Here is an 18,841-nt window from a genome sequence, read left to right on the forward strand (position 1 = left end):
GCGTGCTTTCAGCTTCAGGGTCCTTTCCAGCCCCAGGAACTCATGTGTTTATTTAAATACGCAGGCTCAGATCCTTGTCTTCTGCAAATAATGTTGAGGCTTCTCTGTCCTCTCCCATCTAACAGAGCGGCGATGCATTTGGGTGTGGGCCTGAGCTCCAGATTTTAAAATACCTGGCCTCTTTCCAGAGTATTGAAGAGATTTATGGGCTGTCTAGCAGACTTTGCATTTCATTTATTCCTGTTATGTTCATATAAAAAAAACTTTATGTATGTGCATGCGGGCAGTCTCAGTGACATCATTATTACAGTCTTCTCTGGCTTATTTAATTAATAAGTACCAGAGCTCTGAATAGGGAGTTTTGTGGATATACAGCATGTTCCCAAATCCCCCCAAACACACCCTGTTTCATGTATCTGCCAAACATGCATGGCATCCACTGGTCTCTCCAGCCATTTATGAATCTAATGTGTGCTTGTCCATCCATTCACAGTGTTGTTTCTGAAGTGTACCGTGACTCATCACCATCAGTCTCACGTGATTCATTCTGTCCTTGCCGGGAAACCGGCCGAAAGGTCAGAGTTGGAGGACTTGTATGTTAACTAAAATCTTATTGCAGGAGGCACGCATCTACCCAGTGAATCCACACGCAGCGAATCTACTGGTCTTTCATTCTCTGCCACCATTCATACCATCACTATTGGTCACAAAACAAACTTGCTCCTCTTGCCGGCTAACTTAATACAAACTTGCCTGCCAATTTAATGCGTTAGCCTATCGCAGTGTTACATCTGCGTAGTGGTTTTTTGTTGTGTAGCGAAGTGGTCTTAGGGAAATGCTCTTTCTGCTACACTAGTCTGACTTCAAAGAGCAAGGGACCTTTTTTTCTTCTACTGCACTCATTTTCAAGCATTCAAAAGTCCCTTGTAAAGATGGCATTTGAAATTGAATATGCTAATCGGCAGGCAGGTATGTCTTTGGAAGAATAGTAACTCTTCCCCAAACATTATGCCAACCTGAACCCAACTGTACCAATGTTCATTGAAAAGCAAGCTAAAAAAGGTGTGAAAACAGACGGACAGGATCAGAATTGGGTTATTAACTTAGGTCACCTGTCTGGGCTTACGGTGTTTCCCGTGCTCTAAATAAATAGCTTATTCTTCTCATTGTTAAATCTCATTATTGTTGTCAATGTTCCTTTTAATTGTCTGCTTACTGCAAAGCCATGCTAACATAAACAGCAGATAGTCATTTAATGCCGTAGCTTTTTTTCTGTAACATTAAAAGAAATCTCAGGAAGATAGAGATCTCATTAAGGATCTTCTCCTCTCAAGCACGGTGACTGTATTTCCTGTCTCGGTGTTCCTTGAATTAATGTGTGCAACATTGCTTTATTTTCTTTTATTCCTGTTTGTGAAGAGTTGTGGGGTTTTTTTTTTGGGTCCCATTAGGATGAGATCACAGAAATGAAGAAAAAGCTCAAGATTATGACCCATCAAGTGGATCAGCTGAAGGAGGAGATCACGACCAAAGAGGCTGCTCTTGTGAAAGTGCACCTGGAGCACCAGCGGATAGAAAAGGAGAAGGAGTCTTTGAAGGTAAGAGTTATGATGGGTAGGAGGCTGCCCAGCATTCGCTTTGAAGAAGAGGACATCGTTTCGAAGATCGGGTGGTGATCACTCTGCTGTACTCTTAAAGGACTATTCTATACCTGAAGCTTAAGCTCTCAGCTGCCTTAACTGTCATTATTTACACAAGGTTTTATGAATTGGATAGAAGAGGAGTAGGTCCTTTTATTCCTCCGTGCCTACAACTAGATTCATCAAATGCCATAATCTCTTTTCCTCTCAAAACCCCATCGTTGTTTCGACAAGCTCTTGTTTGCTTGCACAAACACAAGCTTTTGTTGCTGCAATGACCGCATCAAACTTTTAAAATATTGGCCCGCTGAATTCCTGTTTTGATTGCCTTTAACTTCCCTGTCTGTAGCTTTCAGTGCTAACACGGTGCTAGCACTTTTCACAGCCCTGTCGTGTTGTGTAACCGGCAAACACAAGCCTGCTGAGTACAGGGCAGTTTCTTACGTGTCGTTTTCTCAGAAAGACATTTACTTTTCTATTGTGTATGATATAAAGCAGGAAAATCTGTGTTAAATCACAGGGAAGTGGAGCTCTGAGCTCCGGTTCTTTTACTCAGTGCTGACTGTGGCCCCCCCGCCTCTGTCTATATGATGTACTAAATGTGCATTGATAGCTTAACCCAATTTGCTTCTCTCTTCCAAGATTGTAAAGGGTTAGTGTGTCCATAGCAGGTCATTTTTTTCTCTTCACTTAGCACCAGAAACACCCCCCCCATCCCCTGCCACTTTCCACAATGCTTTCTTTTTTTGTCAATTTATTGCTATGCTCCAATGACTCCTTACATTTCCAGCCACTGTCAGCACACTGCGGATATGACAGAACGTCAATAGAGCTTTGTAAAGAGGTGATGAATTCAAGTTCCTCTACCTGATCTGTCTCCAAGTTGTTATGACAGGGATGGAGAAGTCAAACACTGCCTCATTTTCCATGTGCTGCCTTCTGCCTTAACTAGTCCCCAAACCTGTCTTGTCATCTCAGAGCCATCCCCCATCAATTTGACAATCCCCCTGATTGCTGCACTGTTTTACCCACTCAATTATTTACTAGCTAGTGTGTCCCTGAACTGACATCATATTAGTGAGTGGCTTCAGGACATTGTGGTCTTTCACCTGATTGTCTCTGCTGCAAGCAAGGGTAAAGAACTGAGAGGGCTGACTGGCACAGGCACAAAAGAGCCCAATTATTCTTGTAGCACGATGACTTCAATTTGTCCTGCTTGCACTGATATGAAGGAAGCAGGCTGTTTCTGAGAAATCACTTTAAATTTAATTGTGTAACATGGGCAACTTAGACTCGCTCAAGTGCTTTTCTTCAAGTACTGGGTTTATGCTTGGTACAGCCAACATAGATGGCTTGCCCAGAGATATTTTACACGTATGCACTCATGCTGTGTATCTGACACCTAGAAGAGTCTTAACGATGCACAGCTTTGCTGGAGGGCCCATACAAAGAGCAGGGCTGACCCCAGGCAGAAATCCCGGCAGAATACCTTTCTTGTGGTGTTACAGCACGTTGTCTCCAGCCTCAGATGGAGACCGGTTGTTAAAAAAACACAAAATTCCCTCCCCTGAATACTTCAGCACCTAATCATGTGCTGGTTTGAATCCGGTGCCAAATCTTGGCAAAAGTTCAAGACAGTTCTTAATTCTTGCAAAAATGGGTTCTCCCTTTTCAAATGTTCTGGGTAAGGACCTCATTTGTCTTTCAAGGCACTGTGCTAAACCCGTTGAGGGATCCTGCCCTTTAATCTACAGGCAACATAGCTAGACATGTATCCTGTACTCGTATTTTTCTGTCCAAAAGGTCCCAGAACTGTCACCGTTGAAACCACTAATCCCAAACAGACTCCTGCAAGAGTTTGCAGGGTCCCTGTGTGCCTAGCAGTGGTTAGATTCATTACTGTACTTGGCAGCCCAGATTTATATGTACTTAATGCACTCCAGTGTGGGGATTTGTTTATGTCCGTGTTTGCTGCCAACATGTAATGCCACATCTTGTTTACAACTTATATCTTCTGTGACATAAGGGGAACGCAGAAGTTTGCTGCTTTAAAAAAAAAAAATAGCATGCTGCAGTGCCAAACGCATGAGCAGTTTTACATTTGTAGACAGCTTTTACAGACTGTTGATTGTATTTTAATATAAAGTGGCTTACATTTTTGTTCCGCTGATGGATGCAGATGAGCATCCTGCGCTGAGTAACAGAGATATGAATGTTGCACGTATGGGAAAATAGAAGTTTTATTAAAGGAAACAAGAGCAGAACAAGGTGTTTCACTATGATGATGGAATTGTTGTTCTGTCACCTTAAATTATTGCTTTCACCTAGTCTCATGCTCTTATCTTCTTGGTGTTGTATGACGCTCTTTCTCAAGAGGCAACTTGAGCATCTCCATTTATTGTGATCAGATCTTTGCCAAAGTTTTTCTTTTTCTAGTGTGCTGGCTTAGAAGCTTTTGAACCTGCGTAAACAGATCTTCAGTCAGCTCTGCTATGCTTGCACTAATTGCCTAGAAATGCTGGAAATCTCTTTTGTAATCTGGCAGGATTTTATTGCCTTTTTTTTCTGGGTCCAAGAGTTGAATTTTACTGTGCAAGCCAATGGGATGTGAGGTGCTGATCAAGTCACAGGTGTAGAGCAGGTGGATGGCATGTAAGTTCTCTCCACATAGCTCTGTAACGGCATATCACTCCTTTGTTATTTAGCTTAGGATGATACAGTGATCACAGAGCAAGGAGAAATATATTCACAATTTTATGTCCAAATTTTGCAGCCGGCTGATTGCCTGAGGTGTAGTGTTGTGCAGATCCAGTGGAGGTCCGTTCAATGCAGAGATGATGTGATTCAAAGTTTGAAAAGGGGCACTACAGTCACAGTTCGGTGAGCTAGTCCAGCCCAATCAATATAACGAATCCACGTCTGCCGTGTCCTGTCCTGATTTGGTTTAGAGAAGATATCTAGGGAGGTCAAAGCCAGCTGGTCTAATGGTGGGATTTGGAACAATAATTTCTGTATCGGGGGTGAATTGAGCCACTCTTGCATCCAGGCAGCTTGGGTGTTAAATGAGTCTTGCTCGACTTGAATTGCTGTTCTCCAAGTGGGATTTTAGATTTTAATCTTGGACACGGTGGGTTTAAAAGATCCTCATGTATAGGCGGCTGCAGGTGGTTTTTTACTTTAGCCCATAATTTAGTTAAGGCATTTTTCCTTCTTAATGGGAGATGATGTGCATTACTAAGATGTATGTTACTATCACTCCTGATCAAGGGCAATCCCCTGCTAATCCAGTCTTCCCCTGCTCTCTAAATTTGGCCAAAGCACTGTAATTCAGAGTTTTAGAGCCTTTTTCTATTCCATGCCTGACTGCCAGCCATTTCTGCTTATGTTTGTTAATCCTGACATGCAACATCCCCTGTTATTTCAGTGCTGGTCATCATCAGTTCATGCAGACAGCTGCTCTGAATTGTCCCAGGTATCATGGATTATCCTCCTTTTAACCACTAGAATGATTTAACCACTAGAATGAAATCATCAATCTTGCATTAACTTGTCTCCCAAGTCAGCTTGGACCTGCGTCTCCTGTGCTGTAACAGTAGCCCATAAACAACCGAATCCTCCCACCAGCAACATCTTTCATTTTCCTTTATTTCTATCACACAAAGCACCCTGAATTACAAAACCAACCATTACTACAAATATGAAAAATCCTTTCAAATTTCTCCTGGGCATAACACGCACACCAGAAATATCTGACAGGTTGTTTATAGCATTTTTTACGGCCTTTGTTATGTGTTTGCTTGCATTACTTATTTGTGCTCAACAGCTAGCAAAGTCTGTACAACTTGGGGAACTAAACGAAAGTACAAGGCTGTGTCTAAGTCCTAATCCTAAATTACATAGTGGGGAGTTATTACTAAACACAATGTACCTGTACCTTTGCTTCTGCAGGCTGAACTGCTTAAGATGAAACAACAAGCCCTGGAGACCAAGCACTTCATTGAAAAACAGGAGGCAGAAGAGCGAAAACTCTTGAAAATAATTTCTGAGGCTGACACTGAGAGGCTGAAGCAGAAGAAGGAATTAGACCAGGTAAGAGTCTCTACCTGAGAAGGAATGTCTCCTCCCCATCAGGCCATTGCAATGTACAGGAGCTAGGACCTTTTCCAACATCTCCTCCCCTCCTATTGAAAGCCATGAAAGTTGACATCACCCTGTTGAAGCAGACTTGTCCCCGTATTGAAGTCAGTGGAACTACAGGAGTTGAGACTAACTGGGCATCTGACCCGACACTGCGGGGATGGCTCTGAGCCTTGTCAGTCTTTCAGTCCCCGATAACAAAATCATATTTTGATGCAAATGCTCCAGACTGGGAAAACTGCTTGTAGTAGGCTGCTTTGCTAATGAGAAAATTGCCTGGCAGTGGGGTAGGCAGTTAATCCTTTTAGCCCTGGGGTAGCCAAACTGTAGCACATGTCACAAGTGGTATGGTCAGCCTCCATAGGCAAGTGGTAGGGGGACCATGGGGGGGCACATACCCCCCTGACAGGGCTGTTCTCCGCCGCTGATGCTGTTGGCGGCTTCTGCAGGTGCTTGCCAGCCCTGTCCCTGACGCCAATGCCAACACTGGCTTCTGCGGGTGCCCCCCCAGACTCAGGAGGCACCAGTTGCCCATGTCAGCCTCTCCGTGTGATATACAGCAGACTGGGGAGGGAACAGAGAATATAGAAACAAATAGGGCAGGGAGCAGAAGGAGCAATGAACCAAGGAGTAGGGGAAGGGGATCCTAGTGGTACTTGGTGGGGGCATGGGGCTTACCTTGTAACATGCCTCCGAAAAAGGTCGGTCCCCGTATTGTTGCCCATCTCAGCTGCCGTCAATGCTTTGCTGTTAGCAGCCCTGGGCCTGACTAGGTCCTGTCCATTTTAAGGCTGCTGTTAAAAGCAGGCAGGTAAGGAGCCTTAATGAGGTGCGAACAGCTGAGTGCAGACTGTCTGCTCCCCACCATGAACGAACAGCTGTGCTTAAATCAGCTTAAACTGCATTTGAGATTGAAACCAGTGAGATTTGGCAAAGTGCTACTGCCATTTGCATGATTTAAATGGTTGCTCGCCTTGCCCACGGGTATCTTATTTGGACTATACTGTGCAGGTACTAATGTTTTTCGACTGGCAATTACCTAGTGACTGCAGCTTGGGGCTTTGCCTGGCACCCTCAGGTTATCAGTGAAAGAGACATCCTGGGATCCCAACTTGTTCGGCGCAATGATGAGCTGGCTCTGCTTTATGAAAAGATCAAAATCCAGCAGTCCATCCTGAACAAGGGGGAGATCCAGTACCGGCAGAGGGTAGAAGATATCCGGCTCCTTAAGTTGGAGATCAAGAAGCTTCGGCGTGAGAAAGCGATTCTTGGCAGGAGTGTGGCTAACGTGGAGCAACTCAGGTAGAAAGACAGAATAAATCTCGCCAGCGGCTGTAGCTGTGACATTGCATTTGAAACACTGGAGAGACCTTGTTTTCACATGTGGGAAAGATTGGTATTGACAAACTAGTTCCTGACGAAGGGGTTTGGTTGATCTGACTTCCAACACGGGTTCGTTTTGGTTCAGAACCGGCTGATCGGTCATTAGGGAGAAAGGGAAAAAGGGAGGGAGAGAAAAGACACCTGGACCAAAATGAATGCCATGTCCAAACTTCACCTTGTGCCGTGAGTTACTAGTTTTACAAAGCCAGCTTGACAGACAGCAGTAGAAAAGGTGTTCACAGTTCAGTGACCACTTCGTGGTTTGGTGCCCAGGGCTTGCATTAATGGGACTGCTTTTTATTAGGCAATCTGTGAAGGACGGAGACCATTTGACATGTTTATAACAGATCACCATATGTTTTCGGCATTCCCTCTGCCTAGTTTTATATGCAGACTTGATCTGCAAGGAAGATTGAGCTAAATTTTCATTGAAGGTGTTTCTTTAAAAGTGAAGCTTTATAGCCCTGGCCTGATTTAGTTCCTTGTACTTTTGCTTGGTATTTAAATACCCTTCTTTTTAACCATGCCATGTACAAGGCATGTTCTCTCCTGCTGGAACGCTACGTTGAAATTGGGAACTTCCAGAGGAAAAGGGCTCTGTTTTCAGCAGGTAACCATGCTCCACAGCTCCGAGAGGGAAGTCCTGGTCTGTCTACCCACCGTCACAGCAATATTTATTACACTACTGTGACACCTTTGGGCTAGATCTGTAATGTGAATTGACTCCACTCTGATGATTTCTGTGGACCGATACCGAGTAACCCCAGCTGGCAATCTGGCTGTTGATTTCATTGGAGTTGCACTATTTTGAGTGATATAAGAGAGAGAAGAGTTGAGGTGTAATACTGATAACTGCAGTTTGCATTCACTGGCTGCAAACAGAGGCAGGGTTGGAGCCTCTTGCCCCCATTTATTGGGCTAGAAGCCTGTTCCTGTTTGAAATGCAGGGAATGTCCTGAATTGTAGCACGGTACCCGTCGTCATGGGTGGTTCAATTCTTGCTAACTACAGCAGTGAGCCCTACTGTAATGAACTCCAAAACCTTTGCAAAAAGCCTCCAGTCAAAGCTGTTCCTTTGTCACGTGCATGACTAGTTATCTTGAACACAGTTCTGCCATAAATAGCATGGTTTGGGAATGGATGATACATTTTTCCCTTTCTATTGTTTCATCCCAATCTACAGTGGGAAGATGGAGACTGTAGTGTCAGGCTTCCCTAAATAATTAATAGCTGAGTTCAATATAGGGGTTATGGCATCTTGGCAGGGAGAAATCCACTGGGGGGGTTGCAAATAGGAGGCAAAACAGCCAGTACCACCCTTTTGCTTGGAGTATGAGAAGCTGCAGGAGCCTAGCACAGGTGGTAGGGGCAGGATCCCATGGATGCAGTATATGCCTATAGCACAATGAATTTTCAGCAGAGCATTTACTCCATTTTTAAGCAGCCTCTGCTTTGGAAAGCGCTTCCTGCAGCATGGTGGGGGGTTAGAGTGAGGAGGTGTAAATGACTCCTTCCTCTTATAGTTTTACACTAATCTGTTTTGTGAAGTGGTGTTATTACTATGCACAGCAAAGGGCTATGATTGTTCCTCTATAATCAGAAGAAACTATATTAGCTTGAATGAAGATGGTGAAAGACTTTACTATTGCACGTTGGAGACGGAAGTAGATTATAACAACTTGCCCATACGATAGCCTTACCAGAGGGTAACCCTGTTCTCCAGTCCACCCCAACGTGCTGGGCAAATTGAAGCTAATAGTGGATGACTGTCTGTTCTCCTACAAGGGGGAGAATAAGAGGTAACAAAGCTTCTGATCAGCCATTCCCTATGCATACAGAGCCCCACGATGGGGGGATGGCAGGGTTATGTCTCATTTCAGTTGTGTATGCATATGTGGCAGCAAGCATAATTGGCCTTTGGAGGAAATGACCAACGGAAGCATTGGATTCTGCATTATATTGAGTCTTTAAATCAAAACTGGGTAGTTTAAAAAAAAGGATGCTCTAATTCAGGTGTTTCTATTGGAATGATTAGGTAAATTCAGTGGTCTGTGAAATGAATAAGTCCGATTAGATGACCGCAGTGGTCTCTTCTAGCTTTAAACAGCAAAGAAATAACTATATAACCCAGATGCTTTGTGTGATTATATTCCCTGAGGGCCAAGCCTTGTGGCTACCACTCTTCAGGCTGTGGCAGGTTTCCTTCTCTCGGGGTGATCAGCACAAGTCCTTCGTTGGGCAGAAGAGCAGCAGTCAAGCACCAAAAGATGCAGACTTTCTCCCCATGCGGGAGCAGAGCATTATGTCCTGCTCAGTGCTTTTGCTTTCCTAGCTTGCCAAAGGGAGGTTGAAAGAGACCGTGATCAGGAATCAAGCTTGGATTTCCTGCAGGGGATTGGCCACCTACCTGGATCACTAGAGATGTTCCTTCCCCTCAAACCCTCCCCAGACAGTCCGCCGAACATCCTATGATGAATATTTAGGAACACTGTGAGACCAACATGAGTTAAAATGCCTTAGTCAGACACAAGTTACGGGGCTCCAGGCAGGTGTAATTGGAGGAATTATTCCAAGGTTTGCGCTCCCTAGGACATCAGACAAGATGATCTTATGGGCCCTAAAGGCTGTCTTTAGGGACATGTGTTTAATAACATCTGCATCTCTGAAATACCTGGAAAATTGCTGATTGAAATCTTTTAGGTATGAAGTAGTAGTTTCAAAGTGGTTCCTGCAGGGGGGTTGCAAGGAGGATGGAGCTGGACTGATCTCAGTGGGGGCAGACGACAGGACAAGGAGCAACAGGCTCAAGTTGCAGCAAGGGAAGTTTAGGTTAGATATTAGGAAAAAAATTCTCTTAAGGGGGCAGTAGATCACTGGAACAGGCTACCTGGAGAGATGGTGGAGGCTTTTAAGACCCAGGTAGACAAAACCTTGGCTGGGACGATGTAGTTGGGAGTGGTCCTGCTTTGAGCAGGGGTTGGACTAGATGTGACCTCCTGAGGTCCCTCCCTAACCCTAATTTCCTATGATTCTAAGTAATTTACCTTGGGAAGTGCTGACAAACCCATCACTTGAGTCATTACTGGACAGTTTATTATGGGGCGCAACCATGCATTGGGTTCAGGAGGATGATTGGATGTCAGAGCTTCTTCCACTGCTAAAAATCTTGCATGAAAGAAAAAGGTGAGCTAATGCTCAAGCTGTTGTGTAATGTCTTTGTCGTGGATCATGCAGTTCTTTTTGCTTTAATCTAAAGGCAGGAGGTTTATCACATGCAGAAGGAGCTATTGAAGGAGCGGACCCATTGCCGAGCTCTGGAGGAGGAGCTGGAGAACCCCATGAATGTTCACAGATGGAGAAAATTGGAGGTAACATTTTAGCCTAGTCACTTCCCAGAGCTTGTATTTCCAAATCAATAACACAGCACAAAGCACATTTTCCTTAATGTTATGCAAATTAGCATGTGGAGGGGCAGGCAGACTGAAATTTCCATAGTGCCAATGGGATGGTTAACTGCTGAATGGCTTCCTCGCACAATGCAATCAGTGTTATTTTTGTGTTGTTTCCTTTATGTAAAAATTGCAAAAAGGCTTTAGAAAAAAGCCAGCCAAAAGCTAGAGAGAACAGGAAGGTCTTAAGGTGAGGATTAAAGAGAAGTGGCTCACTAGCACGAATGGAAGGAAGAGGAGGAGAGACATCCACTGAAGGTACGACTTTTCCTTCATCAAAGCCCAAAAGTCCTGTAGGATGAAAATTTCCAAGGTGAGGGTCAAAAGAGTGAATAGGCCAGGTGGAGTAGAGAATGGCTGGGTAGGACGTCACATCTGTGGGTGGTGGGACAGGGAGGCAAAAATACCCGTGAGTATCCACAGTAAACTGTTGCGGGTAATGCAACATACGTTGCTACGTAAGCAGCAAGTCTAAATTTTTGCTCTATCTGAAGCGACCAAATGGAAGCAAAAAAAAAAATCTGTTGGCCGTCGCCAAAGTCTGTGGGCGTCAGCTGGCACCGTTGGATATATCACAAAGCAAATTAGAGCCAGCTGAGATCTCTCTTTTGTACAGGCATTGATTTCTGATCTGATTCCAAGGGTTGCGTAGCTGCCCTAGTGAGTGAGTGATAATGTGCTAGTCTCCCAAGAAGCCCAGCTGAAGATTTTGGCTGCACTGATTAGCACATTAGTTAATTTCTGATCTTTCACTGCTGAGTCTGAAGCTGTATGGTAAACACGGGGAAGGGATAAAATATGGGGCACCAAACTATGTGAAAGTGGTCTAAGCACAATTTCTAACTTCTTAGGATTAAAAAAAAGAGCGAGAAATCAGGTCAGTCAAAAAATCAGGTGTGGGGGATAGAACAAGGAGCGTCTCTCAATTCTAGGTCACTGGTTTGGATCTGGGACGCCGAAAGGCCGGCAGATGGTGAAAGCGAGGCGGGATGATTCTGACGGGCTTTTGGTCTAATTCCTAATGAACAAACATCCCCATGACAAAAGATGCCACTACAGTTACGACCTGGCACCAACCTCAGTAGCGGCCTAAGATGGGTTCAAAGACTGAATAGGTCACGGAGATCGAACTATGTTGGCTTTTTTATATCTTACTGGTTTCTCCAGGTGCTGAGCTGAGCCGTGGCAGGCGAAGGAGAATGCAGACCCATGGATGGAGTTTGCACTTCTCCATGCATTCATACCTTTTAACAGCCAGTCTCTTTTGTTGTAAAATCGCACTTGATTCAGTTTAAAGCACTTGATTCAGTTTAAAAACGTGATGCCCTGCAGTTTAAGCACTTGATTCAGTTTAAAAACATGATGCCCTGCAGTTTAAGACACCGGATAGGCGTCTGTGTGGGGCAGTTTAGGGTCGGACTCAGGCTAAGGCCCCTTCCAACCCAAGTATCTATGAATGAAAATCTGTGCAGGGTGTGGACTTCTCTCGATGACCCCTGTGGTCTCTACCGGCCCTCAGATCCTTTGGTTTTTATATCTCCATGGAGGGAAATTCCTCATGGCCCCTTTTATCTCTTCCACCAGTCCTGAAAGACTTCTGCAGTCCCCGGACACTTACCAATCCCAGACAAACCTTTCTCTGGCCCAAGAGAGTAGTTCAGAGCTGCCTCAGGAGCTCTTTTTTGTCTTTCTCTCAGGGCTTTTGCAGTATGCTCTCGGAACAACTTCTCAACGCCTGTGCTCCTTCAGTCGGGGTTTCTGCTGAAAAACAATCTCCGGTTCCCAGCCCCTCTCCTGGCTGGAAATGAGCTTCATGCAGTCTCCCAGCCCTTGCCAGATGGAGATCAAGCTGCTGGAATCCCCCATTCCCACAATTAGCTTGCAAGGGACTCTTGGGGTTAGCCCTATTCAACATTGACTTATCATGGCAGATCTCCCATGGCCCTTCATTTCAGGACTGCTTATATCCATGCTTTCTTCAACCTGTTTAGACTGCCACTGGGCTAGAATAAAACCCAGCAGCTCATATTTTATTCACTCTCATCGGATGCATTTTAAAGGCACACAGGACTGTGCTTTTTGTTTATAAACCAAAGGCATAGCCTGTGAGGCCTAAGATTTCTCTCTCTTCTTTTGCTTTTCTTGGTTAGGCCAGCGACCCAAGCACGTATGAGCTCATCCAGAAGATACACACGCTGCAGCAACGGCTAATCAGCAAGACCGAAGAGGTGGTGGAGAAAGAATTGCTCCTTCAGGTACCTCCGCACCAACTTTTCAGACTCTCGGGGAGCATGTCTGGTCTGTCCTGAGCAAGCAGCCAGCTCAGGTGTGCTCCTCTGTTGTTACCTTCCTTCTTTCTAAATTGTGGACTTTGCTTGTTCATCTGTGTGTCCTCCAGGCAGCTGTAGATGGCAGCACTGACTTGCATATAGGGAAAAGATATCACCTGATTAGTTTAATTTATACCCCAATTTATAGATAACTGAAAAATAAACCAAAAAAAAATCTTGTTTTTATTCTATTTGCAACATAGATCAGCTTTCAAATCAACATAATTGCCTTGGGCAGGCATTTTTGTCCTTTTGATCACGTAGCTTTGACCGAGATAGCAAAGAGGATACCTGTTTGATTTCATTTGTGTTTTACCTGCTTTTTGGTTGAAAGATTCCAGTGAGTCTACATGTTCTGGACATGTTTTTTGGGGTTTTTTTGAACTGTGTGTTGACCTCACTAGCTTTTCCCTGAGCTTTGACAAAACATCGTTCCTGCTGTCGTGTCTTCCATGTTGCATAACCTCATTGGTACCAGTGGATTTTCTACTGAAGAATTTAGGGAAGATGATATCTCTTCAGCCTAAGTGCCGCTATCAGAGGTGCACGTATACACACAACGCTTCTGTCGACTTCAGCAACAGCTCTGCACAAAGTACCGAGGACCGAGTTTGTCCCTTTTTATCTGCACTCTTTGGCAGCGATGGCTTTGTAAGAGAAATGGGACTGCAGTTTCATTTGAAGGTAATGCAGGGCATATTGTCATGCCACTGCCTGGGGAAATGTAGCTTTTACTGCCTAAAACTGAAATTACATCTGTAAAATCAGATATTTGAGCATAAACAAAATGTAGCAAATAGCCCCAGAGTTCGTTTTACCTACGCACAAACCCAATCCTGCCTCTCCGCCTCAGAGGTACTTATGTGGCTCCCATTAATGCAGGGCCTCGCAACTTTTAATGTATTTATTCTCACAACGTCTTTGTGAAGGTGCTGTTGTATCCATGCCGTTTGCTTCCTTGGTGTTGTCAGGGAGGGATACCACCAGGAAACCCCAGTCACCAGCTCCGGCTCACATGCACCAAACCCAGCAATGCAGTGGGAAAGGGGGTCTTCCTCTGCATCTATGTCTATGAAATCTGTCTCTATGGGAGAAGCAGCCAGGATGGTTTCACTGCTGCATCTGTGGGTTGGGCACATGCAAGAAGGATTGGGTGGGCAGGGCATGCTTAGGAGCGCCACGGAAGTAGTGCAGACGCACCCTAAATGACTTGCCTATGGTCTGATGGGAAGACTTTGCACCATACTTGCACCATACTGGCACCATAGCTACTGTCCTAATCCATTCTTCCTCTGTATCATGCAGTCCTTTTACTGGCACCTCTGCTCATTTTAATGATCTCCCTTAGACTGAGGTCGGGGTTTTGTTCAGGTGCAGATTAAAGCATCACACTCAGGGATGCTGATCAGGACCTGTATGCATGCAGCATGTGGCATTGTTGGAAGGTGCAACTGGTTTTCTTCTTGGAGCAGGCCCGACTCTTGCATGCTGGGCACAAACAGTGGAGGAGGCCGTTCAGGTCAATGGCAGTTGAGGTGTTAGCATCATGGAGCCACAGATAGGAGTGACACTGGAGACAGGGGCTGATATTAATCAGGCTGTGTGTAGCAGCTGTGTCCTCTGTCTTTGCCCACTTGGATTTATTGCACTGATGGCCATGGTTGTCAACCCGGATCCGACTGGCGGTTTCCTTTCAGTGAACCAGCACAGTGGGCTGCAGTGACTGAGGCTGATGTTCTTAATTAAGTTGTCAGGTTCTTCCCTGACTGTCATTCAGGAAAGAAATATCAAGGAACCCACAAGGTCAGACACCAAGGTTTGAGACTCAGTGAGATTCACAGGGGAGGGCTAGTTAGGGAGAAGAGAAGGATCCAGTGGGCCAGCGAGCCCTCCCTATTTTATTCTGCTGTTCATTGATGTCCATGACATTCATTTCCGTAATATTTGAGCTGCTTCTGGTATTACACAGCATCCCTGAGCCATGCACAAGCCTGGACTGGGGCTAGAGGCAGGAAAAGGGGCAGAGTACCTTTGCATAAGGGGTCTTTCCAGGAAGAGAAGGGAGCATCTCCCTCTGGGTCAGCCCATAGAGGGGCAGTGTGGACTATGATGCTGCGCTGGCCTGGGACTCCAAAGACTCTGCTGCTGGCCTGTTGGGTGACTTTGGGCAGGGCGCTTGATTACTCTATGCCTCAGTTTCCCCAACTTTAAAATTCTCCCTCGTTAAATTCTGATGACAAAATTTTCCATGTATGATCTGGGCTTTGCCTGAGGACAGGAAGTACCCAGCTTCCTATGGCTCGGGAGTGCAGCTGAGGGATCTTCCAGCCTCTAATGAAAGGGATCTGAAAAAGAGAGGTGGTTGTATCACTCTCCTGATATAGGTGCAGAACTTGCCCCCTTTTCCCTTCTCTAGCACTGGGGTTCAAGCCTCCTTATGAGCAGGGCACTCATCTTGGATATAGGGAAAGGGGCCTGATCCTGGGTAAGTGGGGGCAAAAGCAGCCCCTCACCTCGCCTTAAGCTGCTCTCTTCTCGCTGCAGTGAGCCTCGCTTACTGAGCCTGCAGTACAGCCAGTGTATGCAGACCATGTACAAAGCACTCGTCCCTATAAGGTCCCACCAGCCATATTTTAATCTGGATAAAACCCCTGGTGCTTAAAGATATTTGACATTTTGCCACCTTTAGTTATTGTTCCAAATTGCCCTGGTTTCCAAGGAGCTGCTCTTGCCATTTCAAGAAGAAATGAAGCCTTTTGTTGATTCCTGTCACCAGCAAAATCTTTTTTATATTACCGTGGGTGGAAGGTGACAACATGGGAATAAACGGATCCCTTTACGCCAGAGTTGTAAATGCTATGGGCAGACTCGCCACTTCCAAACGGAGGTGAGGTTTTTATGGGCCTTTCCTTGCAGTCAGGTCCGTTCAGATTCTGATCCCTTGCAGGAGAGCGTGAAGTCTTGATGTCTTGATATTTTTCTCTTAACTTTAATTTCTGGGATACTCAAAACTGGAGACTATAGTCTATTGGCAGTGTTGTGAGCCTGCATAGAGTCCAATCGCTTTTAGTACACGCATTGCATATGGTGGACTGTGTACGTTTTCTCCGAGATTTCTGCATGGGTGTGTTGGATGGCTTAAACGTGTTTACATTAACACACCGTCACAGTGGCGTGGCGGGCTATACTTCATAAGGAGTATACTTATGGTGTGGTGTGAAGGGCTATACTTATACTTCATAAGGAGGAAGACATGGATAGGCTGTGAAGCCCAGTATAAAAAAGCCTAGTGTTTCAAAGCCTCCTCTCTGTCCAGAGATGGATTAGCAATCTGCAGGGTCTGGAGGGGGGCTCCTTTTGCTGCATTCTCAGAGGAGAAATGTGGATTTTATTTTGCTTGTATAAACATCATTCATATCATGCATACTGCAGCTCTGCTTTCCCCCTAGTACACTGGACTGGCCATGCAAAACACTGAGTAGGGACTGTCTTTGGGGGCTCACATGAGCATATATGGGTGGGAACATTTCTGATTAAGGACCCCAGAATATGTATCCATGTAAAAAAGGTGCCTACTCGCTCATCAGGTCTGCTCCTGTTATGCATTTGGTCATACCCACTAAATTTAGCATCCGAAATAAGCTTTCATCCTGCCTCCTGTTGCCAGTGCATCTCTGAGCAGGCTGCCTACATCCCATTCTAGCTTCACATCATCAACAGAGCAATTAATGAAGGTTCAGCTGGAGAATCTTTATTGCTAGCAGTACGTGGAACAGGCAGAAACCAGCTTGACTCTCCGTTTCTCAGGTTTTAATTTGTCAGCAGAGCAGGTTTTGGTAAGTCAGTTATTTAGATAATAATATGCAACACCATGTTGCCATTTTGAAGCTACTTTCCAAAGTAAAGAATACTATACTCTGAGGAACAGAGAAATGCCTCTTCTTTTTTTAATGACTAACTACCTCCCTCTTCTGTTGGCTTGTACATAGCTTGCAGCCCCACTTCTGGGACTGTAATCTATTTGATCTCATATGTTAAGCACGGTGGAACAGCATAAACTGTAGTACAGTAGGCCTTTAAAGAAACCCAAGGTTTAATGTTAGATATAATGTTTAGATTTAATGTTAGAGATAATGTCAGTGACTTAGTATTATCACTCAGTGCCTTAACATGCTAAAAGCCAAAGAAAAATGCTTTCACATAGTCAAGGACCTTGTGCAAAAATGCTTATGGCCATTCAAGATCTCATTGCACTTTTACCAAGAGTACGGGATATTAGTCCAGATTTGGCCAACTTTCACATCTACTTTGTCATCTTCTGTCCAGCTAATTTCAAAGGTATTTGTTGCTGGTCATGTAGCATCACTGTGCACTGTGGTAACTGTAGTGTGTCACTTAAGAGACGAGTCGAAGGTCTTTGTGAACCTGTGTGCTGTTTAATGTAAAATGCTTTGAAACTTTCAGGACAGAAGGTGCTTTATAGCCAGAAGTAGGGTAACAATATTCTTTTTAAGGAAGTCCAGGATGTTGCCTCTCCTCCCCCCCAGGCAGTCGGTGCCCAGCCCAGCCCACCCTGCCTCCAGCCATTGCTCAGGAGGAGCCAGGCCAGGCATGTGCAGGTGGGATGGTGCCTGCTCCAACTGCCCACCTTCCTCTTGCGCAGCAGCAGCAGCGGTGCCTGCACGCCCGCCTGCATGGCGCACCATGCTGTTCTGCCTCCCTCTCGGACTGCACCCTGCAGCCCTGCAGTTCTGGGACTTTTGTTCAACTTTTGTTCAGGACCAGTCTATGGCATCTGGGACTGTCCCTCCCAAACTGGGAGGTATGGTCACCCTAGTCCAGGGGTGGGCAAAATATGGATCCATCCCACGGCTGCCCCCACGGTGCTCCACATGGGACCGAGTCCTGTCTGCTCCCTCTGGGGCAGCCCTCACTGCGCTCCTACCTGCACCTGCCGGCCTGAGCCCTGACCAGCAAGTGCAGCTTCCGGCAGGGCTGTTCCCAGTGCGGCTGCAGCTGACTGGGTGCTGCTGTGCTCCCCTCGCCTCGGGTCCTGCTCTTGCCTCTGCAGCGCTGCTCCAGCCAGGGGCAGAGGGCAAGCTGCAGCTGGGCTACCTCAATGCATGGGGCTCCAGCTGCAGCGCCTGGCTGCCAGCCACCCACTCCGCCTGCCTGGCCTGATGAGCAGCCACCTGCGGGTGGGCAGAGCAGGTGGAAGGCAGCTGGGAGCCCCCCCATGCTGGGCCAGGACCTGCCCCACAGTGAAACTTCTTCTCCCCCCCAATCTGAAGCAGGAGCAGGAGCAGGCAGGATTTGGCCCTACGTGGATTGGTGCAGGGGCAGCTGTACCACGCTGCCTGGGTGAGCTCTGCTGCAACCCGCCCCCCCACTCCTTCACTGCCCTCACCCTGGCTGGCTCCTGGGCACCCCACCCCACATGCACAATACTCCCTGCCCCCCCCAGGGGCATGCAGGGAGTGGATCATGGCTCAGCCTGGGCTCTGGCCCCGAGCTGTCAGCAGCCTGCGACGTGGCTCCCTGATCCCCATCTTGCCCGCCCGTCTAGCTCCCACAGCCCCATAGGGAATTTTGGCGTGGGGAGTGCTGATCCAGCCCATGACATCTCATCAAAACTTCCTATGTGGCCCTTGGGCCCAAATAATTGCCTAGCCCTGCCCTAGCCATAAGACATATTTACTATTGTGGAGCTACTCCAGAGAGCGAGGCTAAGATATTGACCAAAAATGCAGTAGCTCAATAAAACGATAGATTGGTTAAGAAAAGGTGTAGATAGGGATGATTCTGCCTCAAGCATAGGATTGGACCTCTTAGGGTTCCTTCCAACCCTACTCTTCTATGAACCTGTGAACTTGTAGGTCGGACAAGTCCGTCACGTGTAGGG

The 18,841-nt window shown here is 46.1% G+C and overlaps 1 protein-coding gene across 1 annotated transcript in view; it reads left to right on the forward strand.

Annotated features, from left to right (window-relative positions):
• The window catches only part of CFAP58 (cilia and flagella associated protein 58), a 72,390-nt gene that overhangs the window by 26,356 nt on the left and 27,193 nt on the right, over positions 1-18,841 (forward strand). Inside the window, exons 10-14 of the mRNA XM_025201222.1 lie at positions 1,452-1,598; positions 5,589-5,729; positions 6,856-7,079; positions 10,417-10,528; positions 12,760-12,864. Of these exons, the coding sequence (XP_025057007.1) occupies positions 1,452-1,598; positions 5,589-5,729; positions 6,856-7,079; positions 10,417-10,528; positions 12,760-12,864 (729 nt within the window). The remainder of the gene's footprint in view (positions 1-1,451; positions 1,599-5,588; positions 5,730-6,855; positions 7,080-10,416; positions 10,529-12,759; positions 12,865-18,841) is intronic.

This window comes from Alligator sinensis, unplaced genomic scaffold (assembly GCF_000455745.1).
Source record: "Alligator sinensis unplaced genomic scaffold, ASM45574v1 scaffold61_1, whole genome shotgun sequence".
NCBI lineage: Eukaryota > Metazoa > Chordata > Crocodylia > Alligatoridae > Alligator > Alligator sinensis.